Below are 16,806 nucleotides of genomic sequence, written 5' to 3'. Positions count from 1 at the left end.
CTAAAGTAGGTCAGTGTCTCATCATGTGCTTTAACGCAGATAGTAACCTGTAATTGAAATTTCTTCACTGTTGAGTATCTGAATGTTCCCCAAACTTCCAGAAATTTCTTGCATACAATTCGTGCACAAATAGATATTTATCAAAATTACCATTCTGTCATTTTGTGCTGATCTCCTCTATTAATTCTGTTTATTCCCAAGTTGAATTATTTAATTATAGCATTGAGGAAGACTGCATGCCATGCCTTCATCTTTGATGCTACCTTCCAATGACGTTATCTACATAATGTCCTTCCTCATATTTTTTTCTTTATTTATCCATTCCCCTGTTAACTGTTGTCATGTTCTCTGCTTCAGTGGCCACTGGAAGTAATGAATTCTTAACAATGGCTCACGTGGAGGAAAACAATTCTCACCTCTTTGCTAATCCTCAATTTGTGCCTTTGTTAACTATTCATCAGCCAGTTGGAAATGCTGCCTCATATTAAAGATCTTCATTCAATCTCTTATTAACTTCCTCTGTTCCAGATTAATTAGGCCTCAATTTTTACACTTTATAACTTCTCAGTCATGATCTAATCTGAGTAAATCTTCACTTTCCCTCATTACAATATCCTTCCGATAATAGTTTGCCAAGAGCTGTGTGTGATCATCCAGCTGAGACCTAAGGATTGGTAAATTAAATTGATAAATTAAATTGGTTTATTATTATCACATGTACCGAGGTACAGTGAAAAACTTGTCTTGCATACCGTTCATACAGATGAATTCATTAAAACAGTGCATTGAGATAGTACAAGGTAAAACAATAATAGAATGTACAATAAAGTATTACAGTTACAGAGAAAGTGCAGTGCAGGTAGACAATAAGGTGCAAGGTCATACCGAGGTAGATCGTGAGGTCAAGAGTCCATCTTATCGTACTAGGGAACCATTCAATAATCTTATAACAGCAGGATAGAAGCTATCCTTCAGCTTCGTTGTTTGTGCTTTCAGGTTTTTGTATCTTCTGCCCAATGGGAGGGGGGAGAAGAGAGAATGTCTGGGATGGATGGGGTCTTTGATTATGCTGGTTGCTTTACCGAGGCAGTGAGAAGTGTAGATAGGGTCTATTCAGGGGAGGCTGGCTTCTGTGTCCACAACTCTCTGCAGCTTCTTGCAGTCACGGGCAGAGTAGTTGCCATACCAAGCTGTGATGCATCCAGATAAGATGCTTTCTATGGTGCATCGATTAAAAATTGGTGAGGGTTAAAGGGGACATGCCAAATTTCTTCAGCCTCCTCAGGAAGCAGAGTTGCCTGGTGAGCTTTCTTGGCCGTGGCGCCTATGTGGTTGGACTAGGACAGAGTATTGGTGATGTTCACTCCTAGGAACTTGAAGCTCTCAACCCTCCCTACCTCAGCGTCATTGATGTAAACAGGAGCATTTGTACCACTCCCTTTCCTGAAGTCAATGACCAGTTCTTTTGTTGGCTGACCTTGAGGGAAAGGTTGTTGTCTTTGTTACAAAGAAACAAAGGTATTGAGCCCATTGCCATGCATAATAAGGGTCTATTCCCAAAATTGGATAGCGCTTTCCTGACTAATTGTGGATTGTCTACTCATCTGGACAGCAACTAAAGCAACAGCTATTAAAGGGCTGCTGAGGGCTGCTAACAAAGTGGAAAATGTATATACTTTTTTGCTTATCTGAATATAGAACCAGAAGGAATGAATTTGGCTCCTCCAAACTCTGCATTATAACATCAGCCATAAATTCACTGTATGTTCACCTCCCAGGCCAGGTCTCATCCAGATCTCCCACTTCCAATTCCCATCTCCTCATCTCCTCCTTTCTGCATCTGATCTCCCAATTCTGGTCTCTCCCTTCTTCTCCCAATTGCTTCATCCCTTAACATTCTTCCCTCTTTCTACTCCCATTCTTTACCTCATTCTCCCTTCCTTCTCTTGATACTCTTTAAATTCCTTTTTCCCAATCTTCCCCTCTTTGTTATCTGCCCTCCCTATATCCTGTTCTGTACTATCACCACTTCAAAATCTGATCTCTCTCCCTCTCTCTCTCACACACACACTTATGATCTCCTTATTTAAATGACTTTCTCCCTTTCTCGATTTTTGTTTCTTCCCTCTTCCCCCGATTTTCACTACTCTCTCCTTGCCGTCTCTTCCTAACTGTTACCTCATCCCCAGTCCACACTGCCACTACCCTGCCCCCAGCCCACTCTTAGACACACTGCCTGACTTGTACTTCATCTGAGATGAACCACCATCTTTTTATGTGGTTAACCATCTCAAAGAAAGTGATTATTAAGCAATGGGAATGTTGGTTCATTAATATTCCTTAGGGAAATAAACCAGCTATTCTTAACAGATCTGAGCCTGTATGTGACTCCCATCCCACAACAATGATTCTTAATTGCTCTCCAAAGTGATGTTGGGAAATATACATTGACTGCAGCAATTCAAAAAGACCCATGCTACATTCTCAAGGCAAATAGAGCAATAAGTGTTGACATTAGTGAACATGTCTTGAAAATGGACGTTTATGAATGTCAGATGCCCATAATGGAAAATGTTCCTAACAGCACACAATTCATAAAACATCAAACCCCTGAATAGTTCTTTATTTCCATATTGAAGAGATATGTAAATACTTTTCCATATAAAGATAATATTTCTGCACATACTTGTTATTGTTAAATGAATTTGCCAGCAATTCTAACATTAAATATTATGTTGTAGCGTTGGTGCTCTCAGCTCTTGTGCTGTTTCAGTCAGAGCTAATGAACAACTATTAGTTTAGACACTAGCCTGCTTCATGCTTGTCTAACTTTCTATTTCAGTGACTCATTTGTACTGTCAGCATAAATTGATTCAAATTTATCTCTCAAAGTTCTATGGTTAAGCAAGCAAATACCTGAGAGTCTCAGGAGTACACATGGTCCATGAATGATCTAATCTTTGTAATGTGCCCCACTATCACTCTCCCTACTTTTGGCTGATATTTCTGCTTCTGAACCAAGTCAATGATCCAGGTTGGATGAGGCGATCAGACAAGAACTTGGTGAGGTCACCACATGCAGACTAGGTGAGGTTCTCAGATGAGGGCTGGGTGAGGTAATTAAATGAAGGTTGGGTGAGATCACCAGTTGAGGAATGGATGAGACCACCAGATGAAAGCTGGATGAGATCACCAGATGAAGGCTGAGCTGGCCCTGTTAGCAAACTTTTCTGGCTGTTTTCAGTGTTCTGTATATTCTAAACAAACATTGATGAAATGCCTGCAGCTGAGTATAAGGTCCTCTGTTTTATTTATTTAACATGAAATATTTTCTTTGAATGCCATGAGACATTGATGATTGTTATCAGTCTAGCATCATAAACACTCAATGTTATGTGATTGGAATTCAACACAATAGCACAGTTGGAATTCCATCCTAGATGGGTTTTGATTAGCGTGATGGAACATTCCAGTCATTCACAAAGTCCTTAGTTCTCTGTAAAACACATCAATGATAGGATCAGATACACACTGAAGACAGTTGTCCTACAGAAAATTCAACCAGCCATTCAAATTTAGGTGGGAGATAGTTGGGCCCATTAAAGAATGAAACACTCAACAATATAGTTGTTAAAAATCAATGACTGAAGAATTGATCATTATTTTAGTGCAACTTTAAACCAGCAAGGAGACAATATCTTGAGGAGAGGCATTGGAGGAGGAAGGGCAATGAATTCACAAAATGATAAAGGAGAGTAAGTGTGGGATAAAGGACCAGTGCTCCAAGGATGACTAACGGCTGAAGGTTAATGTCACATATTGGTGATAAGATTTAGTCAGAGCCTTTTCTGTTTCTGAACTGATTAGGAACATGAACACTTCAGGGAAATAACATTCCCCTTATCTACAAGGAAGTCACAGGGACCCACCTGCTGTGAGGATATTATGGACCTGCCTCATGCAATGGCAAATTGCATGCTCCCTGCCCCTCCCACAATTGGGAAATTATTCAGACTCCCTCACTTACTGGGAAATTGCACAACTCCTCCCCCCACCCCACCCCAGCCCCTACATTTTATAGGAAATAACACAGCTCCCCTTCACCATCTGGAAAATTACGTGGGTCCTCTCTACATACGGAGTGATTATTGCAGTCCCTTTCACTTTCTGGTAGATTGTGTACCCTCCCTTCTTCAGTTCTTACCTATAAAGATATTACACAGTTGCTTACTGCTAGGTGTTAATGCGGGAGATACTGTTGCCTAAGAAACTTTCTAGCTCAAGCTTGGATGCAGATTTGCAAACTGCTCAGAATAAAATAAAAATTACAAGATCATAAAATAAATCAGAGAGGCCATCCATCTAGTCCCTACAGAGAGAGAGGACAAGTCTGTCCTTCAGACCCATTTTGTTTTCTCTGATATGTTTTCAGGGTTTTATCCTCCATCTGCCCAGTCTGATCCAATGTAACCTATTGAGCACAAGTCACATTCACACATCCAGGGACTGCAGGTAAGTGTATTGCTAAACTCAGACACTGAAGCATGATTATTAATCCATCACTGACAAATACCGAGCTGCATGACTGATCTTCATAAACTGACTAATCTAGTGGCATTTTCTTAGGTGCTAACTTGGTGTTGAGCATATTATCTATTTAGAGTGTAGAGTCAAGAGGATGTCATTCAGCACCTCTCTCTCTACTCATATTTATAGTCATCCCCTCAACTTCATATATCCTTGGTACCAGAGAAGCCAGCAGGGGTGGGGGGGGGGGCATTTGCCCTATCTCCCTCCTCCCTTGGCCCTAAAGTTAAGGTTGATGGGCCCACCACAACTGCCTAACGACGTAGGACTACTATAACACCAGTGAGCACCCAGAGTAAAATTAGGCCCTCCACCCATCACTTGGCACGAGAAATTAGCTCCTCTGCTGGACCTGGGGATTCCCAAGGATCTTTATCTGAACACTTCCCTGATCTTTACTGATCCTTACTGATCTACCCTCCTCCACAGGAACACAGCAGAAAGAGGGAGACATCCAGCCACTTGAATTTGTTCAGATTATAATTGCTCTGCATTTTAAATCCATTTCCCGCCTAGTTTCCACATTCCTTATCTGACAAGACTCTGTCAGTCTCAGTTTTTACATTTCCAGTTGATTGAGATAGGAAAAAGTTCCAGATTTCCAAAGTCTGTTGATTGAAGACAAAAGAATTTGCAGATGCTGGAATCTGGAGTAAAAAAATGGAATGCTGGAAGAACTCAAGCAGCATCTGTGGAAGCAAAAGACGTATGTTGACATTTTGAGTCAAGCCTCGGACTGAGAGGGAATAGGAAGGATGTTTAAATGTAGCAGTCTGAGAAAGAGGTAGGACAGAGTTTCTGTTGATTGAAGGATTGTTTCCTGACACCATGACATCATTCCTTATCAGACTAGCTCTAATTTTAGTGCCATATCTCTGTTGGAGTCACCTGCCTGAAGAAATGTCTTCCCTTCATCTTTATCAAATTCTTTAATTACCTGAACCACCCCAATTAGATCATGGCTTAATCTTCTAAACTTGAAGGCATATGGGCGCACAAGCTTCTCATGCCCAACCTGCCTTATTACATATTTAGGACCCATTCTGATGAAACTACTTTGTAACCATCCCTCACCACACACCCCCACCAAATGTTACTATGTCTAATCTGAGGTGCTGTGCCCAAGGTTGATTAAGGTTCTCTCAATGGAATCTAAACTTGACTTTATGTATTTATATTACCATAGCATGCCATCTCTTTGTATTCAAGCCTCCCTTGAGATAAAGGTGAGCATTCTATCCCATTCTTTAATTAATTTTTTGTACCTGTCCATCAGCTTGCTATCATTTCCAAACTCGGACAGCTAAATGCAAAAATTAAACTGCTGGAAGGACTTAGCAGTTCAAGCAGCATCTGTGGACTAGTCCTGATGCAAGCCCTCAACCCAAAATGTCATCACATCCCTTTTGCCTCCACAGATACTGCTTGACTCATTGAGTTCTTCCAGTAGTTTATTATTTGCTCTAGATTTCAGCTTCTGCAGTCTCTTGATTCTCCATTGGACAGCTAAATCTCTGGTCATCCTAGCATCTGACTTGAGATGTCAGCAAAAGTATGTCATGCATGAAGTTTGCATATTTGCTAGAGATATGGACTTTAACTGTATCAAAATTCATTCTCGGGATCTGGACATTTCTGTCAATTCCATATTCATTGGTCCTTCTTGGTAATGGTGAGCTACTACAGTCCATGAGATGGAGGCAGGTTCACAGTGCCATTGGATCAGGACATCCAGGATATTGAACAAATAGTGTGTGGTCCTGAGGGAGCAACTTGAAATACATAACAGCCATTACTGGTAGATGTCTGTCATTGTACAGCAGTGCAATACAGAACTAGTAGGTCTAGGTTTGCAACTTTATAACACAAGGATACAGTACAGGTGGTTGCAGATTTAGAATGTAGAACATCAAACAGTACAGCACAGGAACAGGCCCTTCAGCCCATGCTGTTGTGGCAAACCAATGAAGCTAATGACACCTAATTCTTTCTGCCTGTACAAGGCCCATATCCCTCATTCTCTGCATATTTATGTGCATATCCAAGAGCCTCTTAAAAGCCTCTGTCATATCTGCCTCCACCATGACCCCTGGCAATGCATTCCAGGCACCCACCACTGTCTGTGTAAAACAACTTGCCCCGCACATCTCCCTTGAATGTTCCCTCTCTCACTTCAAGTGCATGCCCTCTAGTATTAGACATTTTGACTCTGGGAAAAAGACACTGGCTGTCTACACTTTGCCTCTCATAATTTTATAAACTTCTATCAGGTCTCCCCTCAGCCTTCGCTGCTCCAGAGAAAACAACCCAAGTTTGTTCAACCTCTCCTTATGGCACATGCCCTCTGATCCTTGTCACTCATAAAATCATCGAAATTTACAGTTCAGAAAGAGAGCATTTGGCTCCTTATCTCCATGTGTAAACTTAAGGAACAATATTGACGGATATAATGTTATAACACTAGGGCACAGTACTAAAGACTACAGTTCTATCATTGAATACACTGAATACAGTATCATTGAATACAGTAATACAGTATGTATTACTGGGTGAAGTTTTATCATTGTTACAGTACAAGTGGGTACCATCTGGATACACAATTGAGGAACATGATCTTCATTTTGTAATTTTGGCTTTAATAAAGTAAGATATGCTGGGTACAGATCTGTTACTGTCTGATGCTAGCGAAAATGCTGTTGGTTGCAGGTCTGTGGCTGATCATAAGCACAGGTCTGCCACAGTCTGTTATTAGGGTGGAGGTAATGCTATACACAACTGTGGTACAAGTGTATCATTGAATGACATGGTACTGGTAGGTACAGATCTGCCGCTGGTCACGGTGGGGGTGGCAGCAGTTTCAGGGGTTATATTTAGACCACTGAGGATTACCACCTTTTGTGCAGTCCATTGCTGAACCTGGAGCTATGAGGAACACCTGGGGTAGGATCAGATGGCAGATGCTTTCCTCTCACTGACACAAGTTTGCTGAATCCCTAAATAAATTAAGTCATACATCATGAGTCACAGGAGGATGTGGGAAATGATCCAAAAAAGCCCATAGCATTTGTTATATTTTGAAAATGTATTTACAGCTGCGACGATCACCTGGGAATCATTGTGCAGCAAATGTCCCAGATTTCACTGCAGCAGAATATCCTGCACTATACCCTGTTAGTTAAACTTTGGTTCTCGTCTTCAACTCCTTCTACTGTTTGTCTGTACTTATCAGCCAGTGGCTTTATGGATATTCCCTTGGGATATTTTTCTACATGCTACACTTCCTATCCATTGACTTCATCCCCTTCACTGACATCTCTCAGTGTTCCCAGCACTGCTGTTGTTCTTCATTCTGTGATGAGTTTTTAACTACAAACCTGCTCAGCTATCCATATTGTCTGATTCTTCCGTTGAATGTCACCGGACTCTGCCTCTGCATCAGCTCAACAATTGCTCAAGCTCTCATCCATGCATTTGAAACCTCTGGTTATGGACATCTGAATGGTCTCCCATCTAACATCCCAGATCCAAAACTCTGCTACCTGTATCCCGATTGGGACCAAATCTTGTGCTATCAGTAGCCCTGATTTTTTGACATTTTGTTTTAAAAATTCTTGCCTTTGTTTCCAAATCCTTCTTTGACCTCACCTTGGGAACCTTGTCCAGTTCTCCAGGTCTCTGAGATCATTGTGGTCCCTCCAAACCTTGTCATAGCACAAAAACAGGCCCAGTTAGCCCACCGAGTTTGCACAGACATTCAAGGACCCACTTACACTAATCCTGCACTAATCCCTTTTTATTCTTCCTAAATTCCCAGATTCTACCTCTCATCTACATACTAGGGGCAATTTACAGCAGTCAAATAAACTACCAACCAGCACAGCTTTGGGATGTGGGAGGAAACCAGAGCAGCTGGGGGAAAACCCATGTGGTCACAGGTAGAGCATGCGAACACCACACAGACAGCACTGGAGGTTGGGATTGAACCTAGTCACAAGCCATGATGCAGCAGCTCTACTAGCTCCACTATTGTGCTGCAACTGTGGTTTCTCATGCTTTCCTGATTTTAATTGTTCCATCATTGATGGTGTTCCTTTAGCTAGAATTTAAGTAACAAGTTTACCTTCAGTTTTGAAATTCTACCCCACCCGACTCCTTCTGAACCACTCTACCTTTCTACCCCTCTCTCCATAAGATGTTCCAGAGCATTTAGTCACTTATCCGATTATATTCCTTGGAATAGCTCTATATAATTTCAGGCCTCTATTCCTTGACTGATTTGTGTTTGCTTGTGGTTAATGAAGCAAAGTCACTGAAAGTCATTTTGCGTTCAACCTGGAGGTTCAGATTTCTGCTTTACAGCAATATTTGCCAACCAGCTCAAGAGACACGAGACTGTAACACTCAGCAGTGCAGTGTTGTGGTCCTTGACTGCTAATTCATGATTCTGTCTAGGGCGGCAATTAAACTGAGATTAATGACATTTTCCAGACATTTCTTCACAGTTCCAAGATACTAGTCCTGGGCTCAGAATGAATTTGTGATGTGAATTGGCATTGGACTGATATGAGCTGACTGCCTTCCAATAAATGTTTCCAATTACTTTTCCATGGTGACATGATGTAATCCTTCAAATCACATTGTTACCCATTAGGCTTTTTACAGGAAGAGTTGGAAAATGAATATGGAAAAGAAGGGATAGGTCAGGCGAGGAAGTGAGGGTTTGGGGGAGTGTGACTTAGAAGGGGCAGGGTTAAGGGAGTAAAATTAGGGTCGAGGGTAAAAGGAGCAAAGTCAGGGCAAGGGTCAGAGTTAGAAGAATGATATAAAGGTGAGGCCAGGAGGTATTGAGGTCAGGTGCTGGGGATAAATGATTGGGGAGAAAATTCAGAAATCAGAGGTGCAAAGGGACTTGGGAGTCCTAGTTCAGGATTCCCTCAAGATTAACCTGCAGGTTGAACTGGTAATAAAGAAAGCAAATGCAATGTTAGCATTCATTACGAGAGGACTAGAATATAAAAGCAAGGATGTACTGCTGAGGCTTTATAAGGTGTTGGTCAAACCACATTTGGAATATTGTGAGCAATTGTGGATCCTGTATCAAAGGAATGATGTGCTGGCCCTGGAGAGGGTCCAGAAGAGGTTCACAGTAATGATCCCAGGAATGAAAGACTTAACATATGAGGAGCGTTTGAAGTCTCTAGGCCTGTAATCGTGGGAGTTCAGAAAGATGACAGGGGATCTCATTGAAACCTGCCAGATACCAAAAGGCCTGGATAGAGTGGACATGGAGATGTTTCCATTAGTAGGAGAGTTTAGGATCTGAGGGCACAGCCTCAAAATAAAGGAGTGTCCCTTTGAAACTGAGATGAGGAGGAATTTCTTCAGCCAGAGGGTGGTGAATCTGTGGAATTCTTTGCCACAGAGGGCTGTGGAGGCCAAGTCATTGGGTGTACAAAAGGCAGCGATTGATAGGTTCTTGATTGGTAAGGAAGTTAAGGGTTATGGGGAAAAGGTGGGAGAATGGTGTTCAAAAGAATAATCCATGATTGAATGGCGGAGCAGGCTTGATGGGCCAAATGGTCTAATTCTGCTCCTACAGGTATATCTTATGGTCTTATGATGGTAGGCAAAGAATCAGAGGCCAGAAGAACAGAACTGTGGATTGAGTACAGAGCTCTGTGAAGTGAAAGTAGAATAGCATTGAGGATGGGGCCATGGACTAAGGAGGGAGGTTGAATTTCAAAAAGGTTATAGATTGCAGGCAGATACAAAAACTGATGCAGATGGTGAGAAACTGAAAGACGTTTCAGATATAGTTGCAAGCAGAAATGGCTTGATTCTTAATGTGCTGTGAAGAGCAGCAATTATAGAAAGGCTACACTGAAAAACAGTACATTGCATGGTAACTGAGTATTATGTCTGTTGTAGTCAAAATGCCTACTTCCATTAGGCTAATGAAATGGGTGCTTGACATGAGCCACCTTGAGTTGATGTTTCCAGTTCCTGTAACATGGAAGATAGATGCAGCTATAAGGAAGAAATGCTGGAGGCAGTAATAACTTAACCACCTCTGCACCCGCCGTTCAGGCAGAGAATAGCTTACAAGGATCAGCGAATTCACAGACTCCCATTGATCCGGGAACATTTCATCCATCTGTTAAAACACAGTGTGAACCTGTTTAAATGTATTCTAATTTATGTTAAATATCTGTCTAACTTGCAGGTGCTTATCTTGTTCCGTACTTCATCCTGCTTCTTATCATTGGGATTCCTCTATTTTTCCTGGAGCTTGCAGTGGGCCAGAGAATAAGGAGGGGAAGTATTGGTGTCTGGAATTATATCTGTCCCAGGCTGGGAGGCATTGGATTTGCAAGTTGTATTGTGAGTACCATAGTTGAGTTAAGTTGCTTACAATTGAGGCTGTTTAGAAATGCCTGAATGATATTGTTTCTTTTTAAGAATGGAATATTCAGAATTTTAACTTAGAACCAGATGAAATAGGCTGAGTGAAATGCAAAAATTTTTAAGAATCTCAAACATGATTGCTACTCACCCACTTCCAACTTTAACAGAGTTAGAAGAGGAGAAGGTAACCAGCTCTTTCTCAGAGGTAGTTTGTTCCCCTAAGTACTATATTGGAACCATGTCTCAGAATTTACCTCTCATCACCTTATCCCACGGTCCTTCCCTACGTCACAAAATCAGGAACAGGCCCTTCAGCCCTTCATACTGACCATCAAGTACCCATCTATATTCTGTGTTCCAGCATTTGGCCCATAGCCTTCTATGCCTTGGAACCTCAAGCACTCATCCAGATGCTTCTTAAATGCTGTGTAGCATTTACCACCCTCTCAGGCGGTGCTTTCCAGATTCCATCCACCCTCTGGGTGAAAAACTTCTTCCTTAGGTTCCCTCTAATCCTCCTCCACCTCACCTTTAACCTATGCTTTCTGGTTTTAGACACTTTTATTATAGGGAACAGCTTCTTTCTATTTACCCTATCCCTGCTCCTCATAATGATATATACTTCAATCTGCTCCCTCCTCAGCCTTCTCTGCTCCAAGGAAAACAAACTCAGCTTATCCAGACCACCTCACAGCTGAAACACTTTATTTCAGCCAACATCCTGGTGAACAGAATTGCACATAATACTCCAGCTGTCAGCTAACCAAAATTATATACGGTTGTACCATAACCTCCCATTTCTTCCATTCTGTGCCCCAGCTAATGAATATGAGAATCCCATCTGTCTTCTTATCCAATTTATCTACCTGTGCTGCTACCTCCAGGGATCCTTGGACTTGTACACCAAGTCTCTCTGCTCATCAATTTCATTCAATATCCCTTCCACTCTCCTTCAGCAACAGATGAAATCCACTCTAGGTTAAGAATATTTGCTAACATCTTCATATTTTTTGTGATAAATGTAAGGGTGCCTCTTCTCATCACCTGACTATTTATGTAATCCTAGCTCTACTTAATTTTGCAGCAATATGTAGGCAGAAAGTTAATATTATTCAGTATTTTAATTTGTTCTGTTAACATTTGTTTATTTAAAGGAGAACCTTTTTTTACAAGGCTTTTTTTTATCATTGCCAGTTACATAATCTGATTGTTATTTATAATAAAGGGCTTCAATGTGACACAAAAGCTTGATTATAGCACATTTATAAAGGATATTTAGTCACAACTATTCTGAACACATATCCTCAGTCTATCTTCCTGTAATCCAGTTCCTGAAACCCAGTCCCCACTGCCCAACCCCCATCCCAAACTCACAGGCCATTCCCTCTCAACCCATTCCCCAAGTCCATTCCTCCAGTTCATTTCCTTTAGTCCATCCCACTCCTCAATTCCCTTCTGCTCATTCCTGTCCCAGTGCTCTGAACGACCAGCTCTCCTTCCCTTCTTACCTGTCAATCTCACCTCCCAGTCAAATTTCATTTTCCTGAAAGTGATTAGTTTGTTGTTAGAGTGTAAGAGCACAATGTGACTTGATGATTCAAGAAAATACGAGCAGGAATAGATCGCTAGGCCCCTCAAACCTGCCCGGCCATTCAATATGAACATGGCAGATCTGCCCCTGGCCTCATTTCCTCTTCTGTGCCATTCTCCTTAGCTTTTAGTTCCTTGATCTTTCAAAAATTGTCTGTTCTCTCTTTACATACAGTATCCCCAATGATCAGGCCTTCACAACCCTCCAGGGTAGAGAATTCCAGGGATTCATCCTCATCTTTGAGAAGTTCCTATGCACTTCAGTTTTAAACGACCACTTCCCTAACCTAATGTCCCCTCATTTGATAGTCAACCACTAGTGGAAATGTCTAACGATATCTACCCTATCATGCCCCTAAATATCTTAATGTTTCAATAAGATCACCCCTCATTCTCCTGAACTCCAAAGAATATAGATCTAATTTCTTTAGTCCCTGGTGATAGGACGAACCTCACATTCCAGGAATAAAGATCAATATGTCATTTGACTTCCTGATCACTTGCAGCACTGCCTGCTAAAATTTTGCAATTCATGCATGACTACATTTAGATCTCTCTATACTTCACTCATCTGCAATCTTTCACCATTTAGATAATAGTCTGCCTTTAGATTCCTCTTACTGAAGTGCTTAACCCCACACTTTACAACACTAAACTCTACCTACCAAGTTTTCAGCCGCTCACTCAACCTATCCATATCCTGTTTTGCAGACCAAACATCCTCATCGCAACATGCCCTCCTACCTGTTTTCATGTCATCGACAAGCTTGGATATCTAACACTCAGGCCCCTTCTCCAGGTCATAATAATATAATTATTAATATAATTACTTCAACGAATGTAAGTCATAAGTAATTAATGTTAGTTACAAGGCTGCAGAATTCCATGTTCCCTCGTCACTACACGGTTCCTCATATCTGCACTGCTTGGTGCATTACTAACCTGTAGTTAGCCTTAAGTAGGAGTGAGGCAGGGAATGGTGGTTTACTCTTTTCTTTCCCACATAAGTAATCTGATTGGACAGCCTTCTTCCCAAGGAAAGCCTCATTAGGTAAGTGCAAAGTGAGAGTTTCGACAAGATTGAGAATCCTATTGGTTAGTGCCACATTCAGATGCTGTGGACATGAGGCAAGGTTATTCAGTTAGGCTTTGATCCTGCCTAATTCCTTTCGATACTCAGTCAGTGCTTTCTGTTCCTTTACCAGGTTTGTTTCTTTGTTGGGCTTTACTACAACGTCATCATTGGTTGGAGTATATTTTACTTTTTCAAATCTTTCCAGTCTCCCCTCCCATGGAGTGAGTGTCCACTAATCACCAATGGCACTGTTACCAGTAAGTAATTGATTTCATTCAGTGGTGGGCACAGTAATTCTATGTCTCTTATTCTTTGTCTTTTTCAGTTTATCTTCTCTGAATGTTCTGATTTCAGGAATGTACAGAGTTGACGAGGATGGGAATATAACACATTGGTTTAATGGCAGAAACATCAACTAGAATCCCATGCTAAATTACTGGAAGGCAGACTTAGTGGTTCTATGCAGAACCTTGATAAGTTTCCTTTTTACTAAGGATTAAGCTCCTCCTATGTTTCCTCACATTCCACCCTTTCTGGCTTATGCGATGGATACAAAGTTTTAAAGACAAGATTCACCACATGATTGTACTTTGTATAGCTGCATTTTTTTCTCTAATCAGTAGGTGAGAACCAGAAGTTGTGGTCCCGAATCAGGATCTCTTGTTTCGACACTGTTGGATCTTTTTTTTGTGTGATACTCTCTCCATAAATAGGGCTGGGGTCAAAGAGCTCAGAAGATGAATGCCATTTGACCTGTGAAATGCTTTTTCTTATGATAAAGTTGTCCTCAGGACTCTGTAACAAAAGAAATTGCTGATAATAGAATTTCTCAGATGAGGTCTCTTCCTTGGGCAATGTCACTTCCTGAGGTGTTACTTAGAATCTTTCCTCAGCGTCTCTGTTCAATAAAGTCCTTCTTTCTGTACATGAACAACACTATTGCAGATATTCAGATATACTTCCCCGAGCAATTCCTGTGATTGACTAACTGTGTGTGGCTATGGGTTTGTGCTTCTGGACAAACAGAAACATAGGAACACTTGAAAATGCATTAATCTTCTTTTAACATTCAGTAAAATTGGTGCTGACACTAATATGAATTTTTTGTTCTTATATCAGTCATAGAACCAGAATGTGACAAGAGTTCAGCTACAACCTACTTCTGGTACAGAAATACGCTAAACATCTCCAACAACATTAATGATGGAGGTGGTCTCAATTGGAAGATGACACTTTGTTTGTTGTCTGCCTGGTTTATTGTAGGATTATGCACAATCAAGGGCATCCAATCATCTGGCAAGGTAAATCTTTCAGTTCAAATAGGGAGAGAACAGAATGTTCTTTGATGTTAACCATACTCTGGGATTGTTTAATGAGATTGCATAGAATAAATTTTATTGTCTTTATGACTCATATTGCAATCATCCTGGGAGACTTTGAGAGGATATTTATGGAGCTTAATCTGTCTCTAACCTGTATTGCATTTTCTTTGAAGGCTTTAGAGGGATGAAATTGAGCTAGTTTTACTGCCCATTTAACTTGTACTTGACGATCCCTTGGAATGTTTAATGGGGTTGTGTAAATGTATTTTTGTTTTGTATTTATCCCATGCTGTATCTGCCCCAGGAGTGTTTGATCGTGCAGAGAGTGCGGATGCTGGAATCTGGGGCAACTCAGCAAGTTAGGCAGCATCTGTAGAGGGTAGTGGACAGTCAATGTTTTGGGTCGAGACACTCTATCAGGTTTATTCTATATATAGGGGTTAAGTTTTGAAGCTAGACTGACATCGTGTTTTGTGCTTAATAAAGTATTATTTTGATTGTGTCTTTGCTGGTTCCCTGTGACTTCTTAGGTACAATTCCATGCATTCATTTTTTTCAGGTGATGTATTTCAGTTCTCTGTTTCCGTACGTTGTTCTGATATGTTTCCTGATCCGAAGTCTCCTACTCAGAGGTTCAATTGACGGAATTCTTCATATGTTCACTCCTAAGGTATGTTAGCTCCTGCATTACCATTTGGGATTCACTTTAGAAAGCAAATGGTTGTTGGTAAGCTCAGTGTTGGGAACACCATAAGATGCTCTCACTCCATATGAGAACCTCTGGCTTTATCCTGCTTCCTGGGGATAAATGCCCCTGGCACACCATGAACCTAGAAGATGACAGTGAAGGGGTAGGTGGGAGCAGAAATTATCTTTGGAAGGGAGATACCCCAAAGACCAGAGCTCCCCTTGTCCCACAGATATTTGTGTCACAAAAAGAGAGGTAGGGAATGGGGCTGTAATCCCGTTGGCTTATTACTTTGTAAATTAAATTTAACACAAAAGAATTGTTTATTGCACACATTCAGTAAATACTGATGAAGTTAGTTCATTTGGGATTAATTTACATTGTAAGAAAGAGTGTAGAGGTAAAGCTTTGGTATTAAGGATTCCTTGTCTTTGTCTACTGCAGCCAACTAATTGGACTGAAGCCCAGTATGATTTCTATTGCTTTGTATATTTTTAATTCTTTTTCATCCTGCATCAGAACTTCCTTTCTTCTTTTTTTGGATGGCTGTTGTCACTTCTTGACATGACTTTAAACCCAATAAACAGGCAGGCACAGGTACAATTGTGGAGCCCAATTCACTGTCCTATTGAGGTCAGTGAACTTACTACAATCAAAATTGTGGCCTTAAGGCCTAATTAGCTCTGACCCAGCTCCTATCCACTACAATGAGGACAAAGTTTCACTTGTGCTTACATTAAGCTGTCCCTTATTTATATTGTTGACTTGTCATTTCAGTTGGAGAAGATGATGGAATCGCAGGTATGGAGGGAAGCTGCTACACAAGTCTTCTTTGCTCTTGGTCTTGGGTTTGGGGGAGTCATCGCGTTCTCCAGTTACAACAAGAAAGACAACAACTGCCATTTTGACGCAGCCCTTGTCGCTTTCATTAATTTCTTCACCTCTATTCTGGCAACACTTGTGGTGTTTGCGGTCCTAGGGTTCAAAGCCAATGTGATGAATGAGAAATGTGTCATAACGTAAGTTTGTCTAAACTTTATGGAATATACTGAGTACTGAAATATGAGGGAAAATTTTAATTCCCAAAAAATGGCTGAGTTGCTGTCAGGTGAGATGCAAAGGTGTTTCCAGCACCGTTT

At 41.0% G+C, this 16,806-nt stretch overlaps 1 protein-coding gene across 2 annotated transcripts in view; it reads left to right on the top strand.

The window, feature by feature from the left end:
• The window catches only part of slc6a17 (solute carrier family 6 member 17), a 55,752-nt gene that overhangs the window by 16,034 nt on the left and 22,912 nt on the right, over positions 1 to 16,806 (top strand). For both annotated transcript variants that reach the window (XM_052034591.1, XM_052034590.1), the window contains 5 exons: positions 10,811 to 10,968; positions 13,788 to 13,914; positions 14,777 to 14,958; positions 15,539 to 15,649; positions 16,445 to 16,686. In XM_052034591.1, coding sequence (XP_051890551.1) covers positions 10,811 to 10,968; positions 13,788 to 13,914; positions 14,777 to 14,958; positions 15,539 to 15,649; positions 16,445 to 16,686 — 820 coding nt within the window. The remainder of the gene's footprint in view (positions 1 to 10,810; positions 10,969 to 13,787; positions 13,915 to 14,776; positions 14,959 to 15,538; positions 15,650 to 16,444; positions 16,687 to 16,806) is intronic.

This window comes from Pristis pectinata, chromosome 20 (assembly GCF_009764475.1).
Source record: "Pristis pectinata isolate sPriPec2 chromosome 20, sPriPec2.1.pri, whole genome shotgun sequence".
In the NCBI taxonomy this organism is placed as follows: domain Eukaryota; kingdom Metazoa; phylum Chordata; class Chondrichthyes; order Rhinopristiformes; family Pristidae; genus Pristis; species Pristis pectinata.
This window is presented reverse-complemented; position numbering and strand designations above follow the sequence as displayed.